At 35.3% G+C, this 18,680-nt stretch overlaps 2 protein-coding genes across 7 annotated transcripts in view; one reads left to right on the plus strand and one right to left on the minus strand.

Moving 5' to 3' along the window:
• FBXL21P (F-box and leucine rich repeat protein 21, pseudogene) overlaps nt 1-11,841 on the plus strand; it is a 38,396-nt gene extending 26,555 nt beyond the window's left edge. For all 6 annotated transcript variants that reach the window (XM_074313544.1, XM_074313541.1, XM_019740391.2 and 3 more), the window contains 4 exons: nt 830-1,184; nt 1,651-1,773; nt 5,419-5,590; nt 6,185-11,841. In XM_074313544.1, coding sequence (XP_074169645.1) covers nt 831-1,184; nt 1,651-1,773; nt 5,419-5,590; nt 6,185-6,828 — 1,293 coding nt within the window. In that variant the 5' untranslated portion in view covers nt 830 and the 3' untranslated portion in view covers nt 6,829-11,841. The remainder of the gene's footprint in view (nt 1-829; nt 1,185-1,650; nt 1,774-5,418; nt 5,591-6,184) is intronic.
• Nucleotides 11,754-18,307, minus strand: LECT2 (leukocyte cell derived chemotaxin 2). Its single transcript, XM_019740393.2, has 4 exons — nt 18,046-18,307; nt 16,464-16,560; nt 14,942-15,087; nt 11,754-12,221 (listed from the first exon to the last, which is right to left on the minus strand). The coding sequence occupies exons 1-4, from the start codon at nt 18,089-18,091 to the stop codon at nt 12,055-12,057; spliced, it is 456 nt and encodes a 151-aa protein (XP_019595952.2). The 5' UTR covers nt 18,092-18,307; the 3' UTR covers nt 11,754-12,054.
• Nucleotides 18,308-18,680: the final 373 nt, after the last annotated feature.

Here is an 18,680-nt window from a genome sequence, read left to right on the forward strand (position 1 = left end):
TACTTACACAGACTTTGTGCCTGCCGTATCCAAGTTTTCTGGAGTTCCTGTGTCTTGGGTATCATTTGAAAATTGTAACAGATCATTTGACTTTTTGTTAGATTTGCGATTCAACTTAATGAAATTTGTTCAGAAAAATGCATTGGACAATTTAAAATAGCAACAACTGCAATATTTATTCAGCACTTACTATGTGCTGGCACTTAAGATACTTTAATCCTCACAACAACCTTATGAGATGGTACTGCTGTGCTCCCTGCTTTTCAGCTGAGGAAACTGAAGCTTAAATTAATTTGTTCAGACAAGAGCACATGGTTAGTCAATGGCAGACTTGGGACTTATTCAGACCTATGCTTTTAATTATGCATTACAGTCTCCCAGACTCTCCAGGAGTTCCTAGCACAATTGCAATGTGATGCTGCCTTCTTTGTAGGAGATAGTAAGAACACAATAGTTGGCCATGAATAAACCTGGGACATACACAGCTTTCTTGGACATTTCCTCTTGGAAGCCTCTTCAACCACCCGCTCCCACATACAAACTCAATTACATACTATTGCCTTATTTTTCTATTGCAACTTGTCCCAATTTCAGAGATGGCATTTATCACTATATTTCACCATTTGACCACAGCTCTTTGAAAACAAGTTCTCTCTTACTTATTTTGTATCTCTAGCACCTAGCAATATCTATCAAAGCATAAATATGGAAGATAACTTTTTAAATTGTCTTAAACTGTTTTTCATTTTCTAATGTTGTTATTCTATACAATTAGAGCACAAATACATGATGGAAAAAATGATCACTTAACATTTTTTAATGTTTACAGAATGAAGAGGAACAATTTATCTGTTGTGAATAAATTTGTCCAGTCTTCACCAACAGTGAAACAGCCGAAACTTGGGTTCTACTCTTCTCTCAACCAGACTGTTCTGCTTGACTGGGGGAGTTTGCCTCACCATGTAGTATTACGCATTTTTCAGTATCTTCCTTTAATAGACCGGGCCCGGGCATCTTCCGTATGTAGGAGATGGAATGAAGTTTTTCATATTCCTGACCTTTGGAGAAAGTTTGAATTTGAACTGAACCAACCAGCTACTTCATATTTTAAGTCCACTCATCCTGATCTCATTCAGCAGATCATTAAAAGGCATGCAGCCCATCTCCAATATGTCAGCTTTAAGGTAAGAAAATTAAGCATTAAATGGAAACCATAACTTATATTTTAACTTTGTTTATATCTAGATCCTTGTATTAAAGCAGTCAGTGAATTTTGCAGAAATTTTATCCCAAACTACTTCCTGTTTTTCTGTAGTTTTTTTCTGTAGTATCTGTTTGCATAGATAGAGATGTAGAACTTGAGCTATATTAAATAACTTAAATTTCAGTTTCCTTCATCTGAATGTGCTATTATTAAAATTCAGGTCTTTGTAAAAGATTTGAAAGCATGAAGGGCTTAGAAAGTTAATTTGCCATCATTTCTATTTCTCACTTTTATCAGAGACATTCTGTATAAAGAAAAAAAATACTAATTTATAGCTTGAAGGGGTAAATACAGTTTTGTAGTTGAATTCTATTAAATAATTGTATTGCCAGTAATGTTCTGATAAGTTACCTTCATGAAATTAAAATTTTAAATTGTCTTTCTAGGTTGACAGTAGTACTGAATCAGCAGAAGCTGCCTGTGATATACTTTCTCAGCTGGTAAATTGTTCTATCCAGACCTTGGGTTTGATTTCAACAGCCAAGCCAAGTTTTATGCATATGTCAAAGGTAAAAATGCTCTGCTTTTTTCGTGAGATGTGCTGAAAATTCTTAAATATGTCAAACTAGCAGAAAGGATTTTTTCCTACAAACAGACTGTATCCTACTTGTGTTCAAAGAATTACTGAGAGCAGTTTTCTGTTGACTAGCACTTAATTTTTGCTGAAATAGCTTAGGCATGGTTTCGTTTTTTAAATATATTTTTTAATTTTAGGAATTGTTTCCCAGTAAATGTCATTAATGTCGAATTGAGATGTTATACAACTTTCAAGTGCCAGTTTACTCAGTTATTTTGAATATAGGATGTGTAGGGCCAGTAATGGATGTCTTTTCTGTAATTTCTATAGTCTTTCCATAGGAGGTGAAACAACATAATATTTAACTAAACGAACTATATTAGTTAGGATGATGTTTGAGTTCATATAGTAGAAATTCCAAAATAACAGTGGCCTAAAAAACATAACCAAAGTTTATTTCTCTTACATTAAAGAAATCCCTAGATGAGACAGTCCATAGCTGGTATAAAGTTGTTTGGAACCCAGACTTCCTCCAGGTACTCCATTCTCTCCGAGGTGTTTTCTTCATTTTCAATGTCCAAGATGACTTTCTGAGCTCCAACCATCACGTCCTTATTCTAGACAGCTGGATGGAAGAAGTGGGGAAAGGAGGGTATGACCTCTTCTTTTGAAGGAGACCAGCCATAAGTACCCCATAATACTTCTCTTTGTCTCATTGGCCAGGACTTAGCCCTGTGGCCACGCCAGATTCCTGGAAGACTCGGAGTGTTTTAGCTGGGTGGCAACGTGCTCAACTCAATATTGGGACTAGATGACCAAAGAAGAAAGGATGAGTGCGTGTTAGGAGGCAACCACAGTCTCTGCCACAGAAACTAATAACTGTCTTCTCTTCACTCAGGCTTCAGCTTGAATGCTACCTCCTTAGGCCTTCCTTGACTACTTTTGCTAAAACAGCACCGACTCCTCCAGTTACTCTCTACTGTATTACAGTATCTTAGTTTCTTTATATCATTTATCAGTACTTGAAATTACCATATTTATTTAACATGTGTACTCTCTTCTCCCGAGACCAAATCATAAATTCATTGAGGGCAGGGATTCTGTTTTGCTTATTTACCATTATAAACCCAGAATTAGAATAGAGCCTGATATACAGAGGGTGCCAAAAAAATGTATACACATTTTAAGAAAGGAAAAAAACTGTATTATGATTCTAATACAATGAGTGACGCTAGCATTCATTTGATTAACGCCATCTTTTGAGCGAACGTCATACTACACATTGCTACCGTAATTCAATGCAACTTCTAAAAGTAATAGATAACATGTCTTAAAATGTGTATATTTTTGGGCACCCCCCAGTATATTATAATAAGCACTAAATTATGGTTCTCAGTAAAACTGGCTAATGGAAACCTTTCCATAGAAGAGGATCTTCTCTAGTAGCATCTTTCTCTCATAAACTGGGTCATGGCTCTCTGACAGCATGCATTGCTGCTAGCCTGTTTATCTTTTCAAGAGATTGCTGAAAAAAATGGGTCATTTGGGGATTAGAGTCATATAAGTAAACAGATGAAAACTTACTTCTTCTAAATAGTTATTTCCTTGTTTATGAACTATGGAATCAGATTAGCCTGAAATTCTTAGATTCTAGGCTGTCTCTAATGTTGCACATTGGCTTCCAGGGCCAGCTACTCGGTTAGCTGATGCAGTCACAGAGTGAGGCACCGGCGATTAGCAGGCTGCCTTTCAAGCGCTGCCTCTGCAGTAAAATGAGCTATGTGGCTTCTGGCAAAGTTGTGGATCTCTCTGAGCCTCAGTTTTTTCATTTGTAAACTAAGGAAAAATAAGATAAAAGTACAGCATTTTGCTAGGCATAAACAGTGCTAAACGAATATATTGTTACTAATAAAATATGTACAGGTTTCCCCTGATATCCGAAAGCAGAGTGTTCCTGTGAAACCTTTTGGAAGCAGAAATGGCATAAAGCGAAGAAGCAGTTGTCTTAGGACACATCTTACAGAAACACAGAACAAATTGAGATGAAGCCAATTTGAGGTGAAGCTGCGCTCACAGACACAGCTCAAAATGATGGCAGCTTGATGCTGAGAGGCTGAGTGTAGTTCCCCCAGAGAAGGAGCTTGTTGGGGCCACACTCCCTGCTTGCCTTGTGCACTGCCTCTAGAACGCTTCACAGCAAAACAAACGCTGAACGTGATTTTTGCTTTTTACCTTTTTCATAAAAGCGAAAATCCTCTTCAGATTCCTTTTGGTTAGTGAAAACAGGTACTAATGTTGGTCTTTTGTAAAAGTGAAGTGGCATAATGTGAACTTTCAAAAAGCAAGGGATACCTGTACCCTAATGCTTAACTGCGTCCTTTAGGACAAAAAGAGTCCATTAAGAGCTGATTAAAGGGAAAACAAACTTTATATTTCTTAAGAAAAAAGAGTGATGTATTTACATCTCTCTCATAATTTTTGGCACCAAAAATTTTAATAAGAAGGTCTAGCGATCCACCATTTAAAAATTTGTGTCAATTGGTTAACTATTAGTATAAAGCAGTAAGTTTTGTTATAAATAAATTAAGATTTATAACCAATTTGATCATTCTAATAGAGACAATAGAATGTTTGGTGAACTCCAAATTGATTTTGAAAAAGGAAAAATGTTCACGCATGGATTTGGTTCCAGACTTTCTGTGCCCAAAAGTACTGGATCTGAAAACTTTTGAAATTCCACCCCTTTCAAGTTCAAACTATAAATAAGCTTTAGTTTGTTAATATTCAAAACATAGAAAGTTTTCAAAACATTTCTTTGTTTAATTTGCTAGCAAAAAGCAGCTCACTAAGGAATATGGCATCATTTATTCATCACCAAATATTTATTGACCCACTATATGCCAGGTACTATTTTAGGTGCTGAAAATACAGGAGTAAATAAACAAGATAAACATTTAATTTCTTCAAAGGCAAGGTTGAAAAGATACAGATAGTAAATATTTTCGGCTCTGCAGCTCATACAGTTTTGCTGCAATTCTACTGCTGCCGTGCTACTCAACTCTAGCACTGTAGTATGAAAGCAGACATCGAAAGTACATTGTTGAAGCAGCATGGCTATGTTACATACCATCACTTTAATTATGGACACTTAAAGAACTTCATACAATTTTCATGTGTCACAAAATATTCTTTAAAACATTCTTTTCAACTATTTAAAAATGTAAAAACCACTTTTAATAATCAGGAGCCATACAATAACAGACCATGGACTGGATTTGGCTGGCTGACCATAACTTGCCAACTCTTATTCTAGGAAATAAATACAATTATATCCTTTCAGTATTGAAAACTAAATCCTTTTAAGATTGAAAATAATTGGCAGACACGTTTATGAAACCTTTGAAACTTTTTCCTTTGTTACCATTCTACTTATGAAGTATAAAAGCATAAAAAAACTATATTGTCTTATAAAAATTTCTACTACTGGCTAATGGTACTATGGAAAATAGTAATATGTTGATTGTTTTTACTATATTATTGTAAGCATATGTTGATATAATAGTTTTAATGAATTATTTGATTGAAAATGTAGATCTTTAAATAACGTCTTCATAATTTTTTCTTATTTCCATGCAAGTCTCATTTTGTGTCAGCACTTACAGTTGTTTTTGTCAACTCAAAATCATTATCGTCAATCAAAATTGAAGACACACCAGTGGATGATCCTTCACTGAAGATTCTCGTGGCCAATAATAGTGATACTTTAAAACTCCTGAAAATGAGTAGCTGTCCTCATGTTTCATCTGATGGTGGGTTATATATTTTTTAAAGCTGTGTGATATTTTTTATTGTAGTAATAGTAACAATGCAGTTTCTTATTGAAAACTACATGCTTATGAAACATAATTCATTAAAGTAATCTTTTTTCAAAAGAAGTTTTATTTTGTTTTGTTTTTAACATTTATTTAAGTGTGTTTTTCCAGGACCCATCATTCCAAGTCAAGTAGTTGTTTCAATCTAGTTGTGGAGGGCGCAGCTCACAGTGGCCCATGTGGGGATTGAACCGGCAACCTTGTTGTTAAGAGCACCACGCTCTAACCAACTGAACTAACCAGCTGCCCCCCCAAAAGAAGTCTTAATCCGCAAGTTAGATATAGTTTAAATTGCTTCTCTTAAGAGTATTTTATATATGTATATATCTATACATATATATGTATACACACACACACACACACACATATATATTTACCATGTATATAATTATGTATATATTGGTATCCATCTCCTGAGAAATCAGATGTCTATTTTAGCAATTAATAAATAACTAATACCAAATTTAAATTTACAAAATGTTATATTCATGTGATTCTTTGTTCTTAAGCATTTTTTCCCATTTCCCACAGGAATCCTTTGCGTAGCAGATCACTGTCAGGGCCTTAGAGAACTGGCATTGAATTACTACATGCTTAGTGACGAACTTCTCCTGGCACTTTCAAGTGAGACTCATGTTAACCTAGAACATCTTCGGATTGATGTTGTCAGTGAAAATCCTGGACAAATTGAATTTCATTCTATTAAAAAACAAAGTTGGGATGCACTTATTAAACACTCCCCAGGAGTTGATGTTGTCATGTACTTCTTTTTATATGAAGAGGAATTTGAGACATTCTTCAAAGAAGACACCCCTGTTACTCATCTTTATTTTGGTCGTTCAGTAAGCAAAGCCATTCTAGGACGGATAGGTCTTAACTGTCCACGACTTATAGAGTTAGTGGTATGTGCCAATGGCCTTCAGACTCTTGATGATGAACTTATTTGTATTGCTAAACACTGTAAAAACTTAACAGCCTTGGGCCTCAGTGAATGTGAAGTTAGCTGTAGTGCATTCATTGAGTTTGTAAGACTATGTGGGAGAAGGCTAACTCAGCTGTCTATCATGGAGGAAGTTTTGATCCCCGATGATGATTGTAGCCTAGATGAAATTCACACTGAAGTCTCCAAATACCTGGGAAGAATATGGTTCCCTGATGTCATGCCTATCTGGTAATTGACTACCAACGATTCTTAACTTTTTTTTATCAGTAAGATTGGCTTCTTTCAGTCTATGCAAATGTAGGTTTTAAGATGTGTTACTATTTTAGGTAAACTGTGTTATTGTTTGAAAAAATATGAGAAATTTGAAAAGCCAGAAATTTTCGTAAATAGAGCACAGAGACTTTGTTGCTATGCTAAAAACTACAGATGGTTTCTAGGTAAGTTTCTTAGCCTTCCTTGAAGGCATACTTTGCCTTGCTAAATACATTTATAATATTGAGCTTTAAACTCCTGAAATTATGCCATGTACAATTTTATATTGTTTTAGTTGTTTCTGTTTCATCTTGGTATTAATATATTTTTCAGAATATTTAGTATTAAAAACTAAGAGTAAAATCAAAACATAGATGCAAAAAAAATAAAATAAAATAAAAAACATAGATGCAGAGGCTGACTTAATTGTACTTCACGTTTAGCACTATATAAGATCATATTATGATTTAATAAACAACTTTCCAATACACTTGGAACTCTATTTTATTAACTTAGGAGAGAATTGGCATTCAATTAAAATTAAATAATGCTAATTCATTTTATGAAGATACTGTGATTGTTAATTGATCAAATACACTACTGAGATTTAAAAAAGTAAATTTTGCTAAGTGTGTTTGGGAGGGAATCAGTATGTACTGACCTACTACTATGTATCGGAAACAGTGCCATATCTTATGCAAAAGGGATCTTATACTTCAATCAGGAACACAGCTAAACCTCCTTAATGGCTATGTATTGACTTTAGGATGAAGACATATCTTTAAAATGACCTGCAAAATCTCACAAGGTCTGTCTTCTCCCTACTTTGCGCTCATTTCCTTCCCACCAAGCTGCCTCTTGCCCTTCTGCTTCCATTCTCTCAGCTCCTTAAGACTGCCCTGCATCCCCTAGTCAGAAGGCATCTGTACATATTATTCTTTCTACTTCGATTACTGTCTTTGCTCCCTTGGATCTTTCCTTTGGCTGTCTCAGGGAAGCCTCTGTGATGTGCAGCACCTGGGACTTCCCTTTGTGGTGCTTGTCATTACTGTCATTTGCCACTTACTTGTATGATTGTCTGCTTACTTCATTGTACTGTAAGCTCCATCAGTGTCAGATCACTGTTGGGTTTTACTCGCTGTTGTATTCTCAGCATCTAACATACCATTTAGCACCATCGTAGGCACTCATTCAATTTTACTTAACTACTTTCTTTTTCAAACTTGTTGCCCTAAATCTTCCCCCCCACCCCAGTATCTTAAATTTCTTTCTAAGAAATCAATGAAACTAAAAAAAATTCAAAATATGTTTACTATTTTCCAGTTTTGAATATTTTTAATTAGAAAATTTTTAAAAATATTCTCACCTATTAGGAAATTAGAATACATTATGATTTTTAAGTGGTGATTTTAAAAAAATAGCACGTTATAGCCCTTTATTTAGAGACTGTACTTGTACATACATTCACACCACTGTGCCGCATTCTTTGTCACTGTGAGCTCCGTATAAGCAGGCATTTCATCTCATTCACCTTTGAGTTCAAAACTCTTAAAACAGTGTGTAGTACATTAGTACACATTAAATAAATTCTAGTGGAACTGATATTATTGGTTAAAAAATAAAACCAATTTCTTAAGACAGTTATTACTATTGCAGATTACATCATGTATACCTTAAGATTTCAGCAGAGTGCAGAAGCAGTATATAGTAGGGAACTTAAAGTCTGATGAGAATAACAGAACAAACAAACATCAAGGAAATGGCATAACTGATGGAAGGTCAGGCTGGTTGGAGATCAGAGTAATGCTGGAAATACTGAAGAGATAAATCTCCAGTCTCACCTGGTATTAAAGTACAAAGGGTGCCAAAAAAATGTATACATGCTTTAAGAAAGGAAAAAACTATTAAAATTGTAATAATATATACCAATAACAAAAGATGAATACAAGTCCTGCGTATCCTTTTTTTTTTTTTTTTTGGCGCCCCCTGCGTATATACTTGAATGGTAAGATGATAGAATGCCAGTGGTGTTTGCATTAGAGAATAATGAAGCAAGACAGGGAGGAGCTAGAGAAGGGAGGTCAAGGAGGAGTTTATCCCCATAGCCCACCAACCTAGAGAGACAGTGAATACCAGTGGCCTCTTTTACCTCGAATAAGAATTTGCTGCTCTAAATAGTGGTCTTTAGTGGCCCCGGAGTCAAACCTAGCGCACTGAGAACTATAATGACTCTCAGCAAAACTCAGAGTAAAACTGGTCGGTCTAACTTACTGGGTTGATAAACTGAAGAACGTTTTTAATACGGCCAACAAGATGAGGAAATAGGATATTTATGATGCTTCAGCTAATGAAAATGTCTCCATTCACTTTGGAAGTCCATGAAAAGTACTGTTTACCTAAGATTAGAGGATTCTAGGTAAATGAAAGAGTTTGATATCAGATGAATTTTGACCTTTAGCCTTTTAAAAATATTTTAGTAAACAAACTTGTTCATATTAAAAATGTTTCTTTGCATGTGTTAAAGGGTTCTGGGAAAGTTAGGGTAATTTTGTGGGCAAAATATAAATGGACAGAATAGGAGAAAAAGTTCTATTGTAGGTGTACTGAAAAAAACACAAAAACAGGATCCTCAAACAAAATTTTGTTTTCCTTCCTTATACCCTTCTTGGCTTCATTTGTATTGTACTAAATATTAGGGAGATAGGCAGATTATAAAGATACATGTATTGCTGTCAATATGTCACTAAATGTGATAAATGTTGTCACAAGAATGTAAGAATTCTTCCCTCTTTAGGCCTGGCCCCTTCCATTAAATTAGTACTTCCACTAACTTAGTTCCCTGCAAGAAACTCAAAACATTTTCTAAATAAAAGTTGATTTTGTTCACATTATTTACAGTCAGTGAACCTAACACTTGGCACCAAAAATTATAAGTATATTTTATAATCACTTTAAAGAAAAATAAGTTACTCAGTACTATTACTTCTCTGTCATTTGAATTTTTACAATATTTTAATCTAAGGGGAACATTTTGGCACACAAACCTAAAAGAAAAGGAAAAAACAAAACAAAAAACAAACAAAATCACCTCTGATATAATGCACCAGAGGGCGCTGTATTCTATTCCTTCCTAAGAAGTCCTTTAGTCTAAAGTTTGCATTTCCATTCAACAGATGTGAGAGTGCTTGTGGAATGCTAGGCAGAAGGCAACGTTCTTGCTCTACCTTGGGGAAGCTCTCCATCCCAGGTAATGAGTCTGGTTTTTAAAACAATCACTTCAGAAGATTGATTATTTAGAAGGCTAAGCATAGCGTTCATTGTTCAAGCATTTTAGAGCTCTTTAAACATTGCCTTTAAAGTCTGTGTGCTGTTTCCTTTTTCTGTGTTCTCAGTGGGAGCACAGCCTTTGTCCTTTGAAAACAAATGTAATTTCGGGAAACAACCTAGTTATTTGGCACTAGGGGATGAATAAGGTAGACGATCAAACCAGACAGTGCTTGTTATTGTTTCTTCTTTTTTAACCAAAAATTAAATTCTTAATTCACTAGCCTTGTATAAGACTTTATGAAACAGTAGAGGATAGTCTGTAACTGGGTATGAGAAATTACTGTGTTATACAGACTCTAAACTATCTGAGAACCGTCATTAACTCTTCCTTTTTCCTGCACTCACCTGCTAGTCTTGTTACTTCTATAACATAGTCGTAATAATAAATACTCATGAAATCATTCCCAACTGTAAAATAATAGAATTAAGAGTAACTTAAATTTGTCTGTGTGGTCCTCCCCTATCCAGTCCTTAGGTAACCCGTGTTCATTATTTGCTTGATTTCCTTTTATATGTTTTTATCACATACTTATATGTTCCTAAAAATTGTGTTTTGGTTTTAATTTTTTTGATTTTATAAAAAGAGTGTCATGCTATGTTTCGTCTTTTAGACTATTTTTTTGGCTCAAAATTGTATTGCTATGATTCATCCATTTTGTTATGTTCACTGAGGTTCATTTATTATGACTGCTATATAATATTCTATAATTATCCACAATTTAGTTGTCCATCTCACTGTTGATGGGCATTTGACTTGTTCCAGGTTTTGCTGTGACAAATATTGATGTGCTGAACCTTCTTACACATATGTCCTAGTATACAACAACAGCCACTTCTCACCAGTAGTCAAGTTTAATGACATTTTCCTCTAATATAGCTACACTAAGAATGGAGTCATTCTGCTGGAGTTTTCTACATTCTAAAAGGATTTAAGCAAAAAATTCATGAAGGGAGTTTCCAGAATGATGACTTCAACTTACTCATTTCTTACTGACTAAAATCTAGGCAGCCATAATTATTTCTGGTCCTTTGAACATGTGTGTGGTCTTATTTCCCCTTAATACCTTTGTCAACATAACCAGGAAAAAATAATACAGATATACAGTGATGTGTAGACATAAGTAGCCCTGATATGCATATGGCGAGGTGAGGCAGGCTGGCTTGGTTCCATGAGGTACTTCAGGTTAGGATAGACCTCTTTCTCTTTCTAATACTCCTTGTAATACAGTCGTACTGGAATCTGGAATATTACATATTTTCTTAGACTGCCATCATTCATTACCTAAATCTACCACTTGTATAGTGTGGGAATGTGTGGATATAAAGACCAGCAAATTCTGTCTTATCCATGCAAGCAGCTCACAGTCCAACCAATTTGATAAACCTGAGGATGTTGCTGAAATTCTCTACAACCTTAACTCAAAAGAATCCTTCGGTTTATTCAGTTAATATTTATAAAGTGTGTATGTATGTCTACCCTGTACAACACTATTCTTGTACCATACAAACAGTTGAGGCTTTTTGGTTTTTTCCCCAAGCACAAATCTAGTTTTAGAAGCGTTAAAAGTACAGTCTGGATCAGCTTGAATTTGTATGTTTATTTATCCTATGTATTTAGGACTAAGAAATCTTTAAAACAAAACAAACAAAAACCAAAGACACCACCCCAGATCTCATAGGTTATAGAAAGGTCAGAAAGCCCTGAGAAGTTAGTTGACACGCAAAAACATCCAAGTGGCAGTAAGCTGAAATCAAAATACTGTTTTCTTTCTTGCATTCATCATGCTTCTATTTGAACACAAATTTGAAAAGCAGGATATGCATTCAGGCTTTAAGAAGACGGCCTTCTATCTAGAAGATCTGGTCATTTGTCTTCCACTTACAGGTACACAGTGGGATCACTCAAGTCACAGTTTTCAATGTGTATGTGAGATTGTATGCCAGGATAAACCTTCTGCAAAGGCAGTAGAGTTCCCAGTTTTTCTCCCTTCTTGATAGAACCTTTATATTTAATTGGCTTAATGTAGAACATTTTAATACAGAAACCTAAAAGAAAAGAAGTAAAATTATTCATTATCTGGGTTTTAATAGTCTTGAATCAGAAATTCAAAAAAATAAGAACAGAAATGGGGGGGGGAAGGCAAAAAAAAACTGGAGGGTTGATTGAACTTAATGAGGGAGTAGAAGAAAGTGACAAAATCATATCAGAAAAAACACAAAAATTGCAAGATGCCCAAGGAAGAATAGATTCAAATGAAAATTTCATAAAGGCTTTGAAGAATAGCAGGAAAATACTAGGTGGCTGAGAAAATTGACCCAGAACAATATCAACTCTAAGGCATATTCTAATAAGCTATTAGACTTTAAAGACAAGGAAAAATGGAAACAACTGGCATAAGAATACAAATCTTCCTAAATACCAAGAGAAAGATATTTTTTAAATAAAGAAGACCCACCAAATGGAGAAATAGTTAATACAATACCGTGATTATAACATAAAATAATATGACAGTGTTGGGACCAAATATATGTTATATCTATAAATGTTAACCTTCCTATTAAATCGATTTTCTTATTGGCTCGAAAAGGAAAACCCAATTCTATGTTGTATACAATAAAACATGATAATTGAAAAATGCTAAAAATTAAGGGCTGGACAAATATTTGCCAAGAAAATGGAAGCCTAAAGGAAAACAGCGTTATGATTCTGTTACCAGAGAGTGGAATTCAAGCCAAAAACCACTGAAACAAGACCAAAGAGGACAATTTATCATGCAAACCCAATGACGATGCAATTGTTGCAACTATCTATGTGCTATATAACGGAAACTATGTATATAAAGCAGAGACTACAGGAGATAGAAGGAGATATAGTTAGAAACCCACTAGTAGTAGAATACTTGAACACATGTCTGTGAAAATAGGTCAAGTGAACAGAAAACATAAGTAAGGCTATAGAATTGTGCTGTCCAACATGGTAGCCACATGTGGCTAGTTAGCATTTAAAATGTAGCTAATCAGAATTAGATGTGCTTTAAGTATACAATACACACTAGATTTTGAAGATAGTACAAAAAAAGGTAAAATGCTAATTTTATATTAATTGTATTTTGAAATGAAAATATTCTGGAGATACTGGGTTAAATAAAATACATTATTAAAATTAATTTCACCTGTTTCTTTTTACTTTCTGTGACTACTAGAAAATTGAAAATTACTTATGTGGCTTTTATTATATTCCTGTTGGATAGTCCTGATATAGACTATCTAAACAAAATCAATAAAATGTGTCTTATGTACATATATTAAACAGAACGTGTGCAAGATCTCTACACTGAAAACGAATACAACTGCTAATATAACAATGTAAGAAGATCTAAATACATGAAGGATATAACATGTTCATTGATTGAAGGACTCATTATTTTTAAGATATCAGTTCTTCTCAATTTGGTCAATATAATTAATGCAAATCCTGTCAAAGTCCCAGGAGGATTTTTTTCAGTGGAATCTGAAAACTGATTCTATAATTTGGAAATGCAAATGATCAAGAATTGCCAAGGCATCTGAAAGAAGAACAAAGTTAGAAGATTTATACAATCAGATATCAAGATGTATTTTAAAGCTATTAAGTCAGTGTGGTATTTGCGACATATTGACAAATGACTGATGAAACACAATAAATAGAAAGACCAGAAACAAAACCTCATATATTCAGACGCTGATTTATGACAAAAGATACCGAAGTGCAGTAGGGAAAACCTGTTCTTGTTAAGTTAATGGTACTGAGTCAATTAGATACCAATATGGTGAAAAAATCTTGACCCCTATCTCATTCCTTACTCAATTCCAGATGGATTATAAACCTAAATATGAAAGATAAGCAATAAAACTTATAGATGAAAATGGGAAGAATATTTTTATGATTTCAGGGTGACAAATGTGTCTTAAACAGGTAAGAAAAATGTATTAATAAAGGAAAATACTAAATTGGGATAAGAATGCCCGAATTAAAACTACATGCAAAAATATGGATGAATCTCACAAACATGTGGAGTGAAAGAAACCTCATAAAAAGACTGCATGCTGTTTATTTATATCATTTTCAAAAACAGGCAAAACTAATATATGACAGAAAACTGATGACCTTTGCTGGGACTAATGACAAAAGGTAGCACCAAACGTCCCTGGGATATTGCTGATGTTCTTTTTCTTGATCCGGCTGATGGTTACACAGATGTTTTCACTTTGTGAAAACTCACGGAGCTGTATACTTATGCTTTGTGCACTTTTCTGTGTGTCCCTTATACCTCAGTAGAATCAACACAACCGAACAACCAGACCGGGAGCGCTAGGAGACACAGCTTTACCAAGAATATAGAGGCCTTTGTAAATATTTCACAGTCAGCTCTTGCAGAAATGCCAACATTTTTGAAGTGTGGGATTTGGGTAAATGAAAGTATCTATTCATGATGGTTAGTTTTGCTGAAAGTGATTTTGTTTGTAGATTGTTAAGCAAAACCACATGGGCCACAGAAAGCAAGCTCTCGGTCAGCTGCAGAGTCAGGTGGAACCTGTGCATAATGAAGACGATTTTAAGGAAAGTGGTGGAACATCGCTCAGAATGCTTTAGCTGTTGTAGTTTGGTACCATGTGTCCTTTGCATTCTAGGTTTTTACCATTTTGGAGGAAGTGTGGAATATGCATTCGATAAACAAACACCAAACATCTCCATATGTTTCCCAGGCATATACACCACCTCTTACCTCTTCCAGATATCCGTACACCATTATTGATGGCATTTTTGTTCTTATAAGGTTTCTCCTGGCCCGTGATCATTCCGGTGAATGGTGCGTACACAGTAGATCCATCAGGACACAAGACATCCACACCCTGATGAGGCCTGTGATTCCTGGGATGTAGATAAGAATGAACAGACTGAGGAACTGGCCCGGGAGCCTTATTCCCAGGAATTTTTGAGTTCTGCTAGAACATGTGGGCATGTCCCAGGTTTCCTCACTCTGTTCTACCCAATTTTAACCTCCTTCCCTGAAGGTAAAGATTGAAGCATTGAAGGTAGTATTTGGTACTTGGGAAGCCTTTACAAAATATTAGCTATTATTATATGGCACTGGGGGGAAATGAGGCAATCCATATAGGTAAGTTTTATAGATACCTGAATCCTGACCCCTTCAAAGGCCACTTAGAAAAGAATTGTCTTTCTATGGGAACCTATCATAAAAGAATCGTGTTACCCTTATTTTTTACTCAGTGATCCAGAAGTTATCATAAACATCACTTACTGTATATGCTGTTTCAATACAGTGAGTGACACCTCCTGGGTTTATTAAAGTATATGGAGCGTAAACACAAAATGATCCCAGATTGTGAGGTCTCTTGAGGCTGTCTGTAGCAATCCTCACTGTTGTCACTATGCCTGCTCTTACTAGCCTCTTGTCCTTTCTAATAGGCTACTACCTGGAAAATGAGATTCACCAGGATTGTTGGAATTATGTGTAAAGCAACATTGAGCAGGTTCTAAACGAAGTCAAGTGCATAAACTTCAGGGTGTGTACTAACTGAGTCTTAATTTTGGCAATTCAGAGGCCATTTTCCCATATTTTGCATCTCTTAGGTATATTTCCAGGTATTTGAGGTTGTGTGGTAAGTAGTGTATGTATAAGTGAGAGTTCCACAAAATTAGGGTGGAGATCAATAATGCAGTTGGACACATGGCTATTTCATCAGAGAGTGGTATTCCCAAGGTGGTCTGTGCATTACTGAAAATTCACAAGTGTGTCCCTCGTTGTGTGGAAGAAATGGCCTGCACAGAGCCAGTCTCTGGTGGCCAGCTCCCAGAGCCTGGGTCCGTAAATTGTGGTTGGTTTCATGGGAAAAGAATCCAAGAGCCTGAATCCTAGTCCAGCCTTTGCCACCTCCAGCTGTGTTTGGTAGGTCCCTTAACCCATTGGTACCTCAGTTCAATTTCCTCATCTATAAAATGGGATAGTAATATGTAATTTTCACCTTGGAAAAAAGCAGTGAGATAAGTCAGTATGTGAAAACAATACGTGAAAACTTAGTCCATGCTTTGTTCCCGATTCATAGCCCACACTTGAAGCCGAGTTCTTGGAAATCGCTCCAAAGACAGTAATGTAACTGGTTTCATCTCTGAGTTTTCCTGCTTTCCGAGGGATATGACCATGAGCACTTGAGGGAACGTAGGGCAAGGACACTAAAAGAAGTTAAGAGCCCAAATAATTTATGGTTATTTGTGAAACCTCATACCTTTGAGCAGTATACTGGCCACAGCCATGGCTGTCACACGTCCTGATCTCATTGGAAGACTTGCCAGCACATATATTAGCCCATGGGCCAGCCAGTGCTAAAAAGGAGAAACATGAGATGAGATTTGCAGACCTCACGTATTTCCAGTCTCCACTTGCCTTATAAGTCTCCCAGTGGATTCTGAAAATCCTGTTTTAACTATAGTTTTTCCCCCCCAACTTTCTGTAGTTCATGGGAAGGTCTTCCTTTAACTCTTGATTCAGATGTAAAATTTTTCCCTGGCCACAGAAGTCTGTTTCATGACAGACAGAGTCTTTGTAAATGTGTCTGGATATTACGATTAACTTCCATCATTATAGTTTCATATTATCCACTAATAAATGGTGTAAATTGCACTTTTCAAATTTTCTTTGTTCATTGCTTGGCATGAGGACCACTATGTTTAGGGTAAGAAAAATAAACAGCATGGCTCAAAGAAATACCTCCAGAAATTTGAAATAACTTTGAAATGTTTCCTTATTGTTAGTCCTAATAATCAAATCCAAGGAAATGTTTGCATTAAAGAAGAAACAAACTCTAAGCCAGCAAAGTTTATTTAACGCTAAATAAATCTCTTTCATATTAGCAAACATGGAAGAGGGAGATTCTTAGAAATAAGACCATGTCAAACCAATTTAGCGTAGAGTGGAGTGAGAAGAGAAGGTGAGGAAGGGAGGAGAAACAATTACATAAAAAATTATGAAGCAGTAAAACATGGAGGAGGGGCAGGCTCTCTGTGTGTATTTTCTGCAAACTTTGTTTCAAGTGCAACTTCTCTTTAATAGAGTAAGCACTTGATAAATGTTCAATTGAATGCAATTTCCCAGATTTCCAATGTTAACATTCACAGAGACCGTTAGCAAAATCATCCTTTCACTTCAAACAAACAAAAACAGAAGCAAAACCCAAGAACCTGCCCATTAGATCGTTGATTTCACTTAACAGTATTTTACTATTAATTACTGTATGTGCTATGAAGAGAAGCCACAGCATATGGCCGCTAAGCATATTCTTTAATATACTTCTACAAGATGAGTTTCGAAAGTCTGATACCTTGGTGCCAAGCTTCAAGATCAACATGTTGATCAAGATATACTACTATCCTCACTTTTACAAGTAATATTTATCCTTGGGAATTGGGGTATATACTAGACAACTTATTAATTTATTCAATTTTTCTCTTCCACCGTGACTGTTAAGGGAGTGTTCCCCTTGTTCTAATCCACACCAGTCTCTGTTATCAGGAATTTTCTAAATCAGATTCTTACACAAACTTTTTTATTTTCTAATTATGTTCCAGTTAAGTCCTCGACCAAGATTGGAAGACTTTTTCTTAAAGTCCTCCCATTCCACTTTCGTTAAAGAACCAGAACATCCAAGTGGAAATCATTGACGATTCCCCCCTTGTATCCTTCCTGTTCCATTTTTAGTAACCAAAGGCACACTTTTGTGCTATGATTATGCTACTGATGACTTTTGAATCTATCCTTGAAATGAGGTTTTAAAAATTAGCCAAGATTCTAAAATTGTATTTTTGACTTACCAGTCGAAATCAAAACAGCCAAAAGGAAGACTCCTGTGGAAAACATTTGGCTTTTGTTTCCCTATGACGTTCCTTCCTCTGATAAGTAGGATTGCTCCACACTCAAGTTTGAATAAATATTTTCTAGCTATTTAGTCTTAGAATTCTGCATCTGTCCTTTCTTTAGTATAAGACAAAAATATAAGAATGAGCAAGTCAAATTCTAATACTCCACGGGTAGCTATTTGGTTCACATGTAGGACCTATATAAAGGCTTTTTGAACTGAAGAAGCCGCTGATTTTATTGGCAATGCTGAGTAAATATTAACAGTGATAAGGCTAGGTGAAGAGTGTCCTCAGGCCTGTGGCTTCATAAATAACTGTGTATATAGTAAAATTACAAAAACATGCACAGACTACCTTTCGGATAATAGTTACTTTTGAGGAGGGAGGAAAATAGAATTGTGGAAGGCTATACAGAGGGCTTAAACTCTAAAATACTTGATAAAAAAGGAAAATATCTGAAGTAAATATATAAAAATATTTAATTATTGGAGGTAGATCCATGGGTATTTGTCATATTATTCTCTGTACTTTTCTGTATATGTCAAACATACTCGTATATTAGCATCTCCTTTTTATGCTTAATAGCAGAT

Source organism: Rhinolophus sinicus, linkage group LG10 (assembly GCF_036562045.2).
Source record: "Rhinolophus sinicus isolate RSC01 linkage group LG10, ASM3656204v1, whole genome shotgun sequence".
NCBI classification, from domain to species: Eukaryota; Metazoa; Chordata; class Mammalia; order Chiroptera; family Rhinolophidae; genus Rhinolophus; species Rhinolophus sinicus.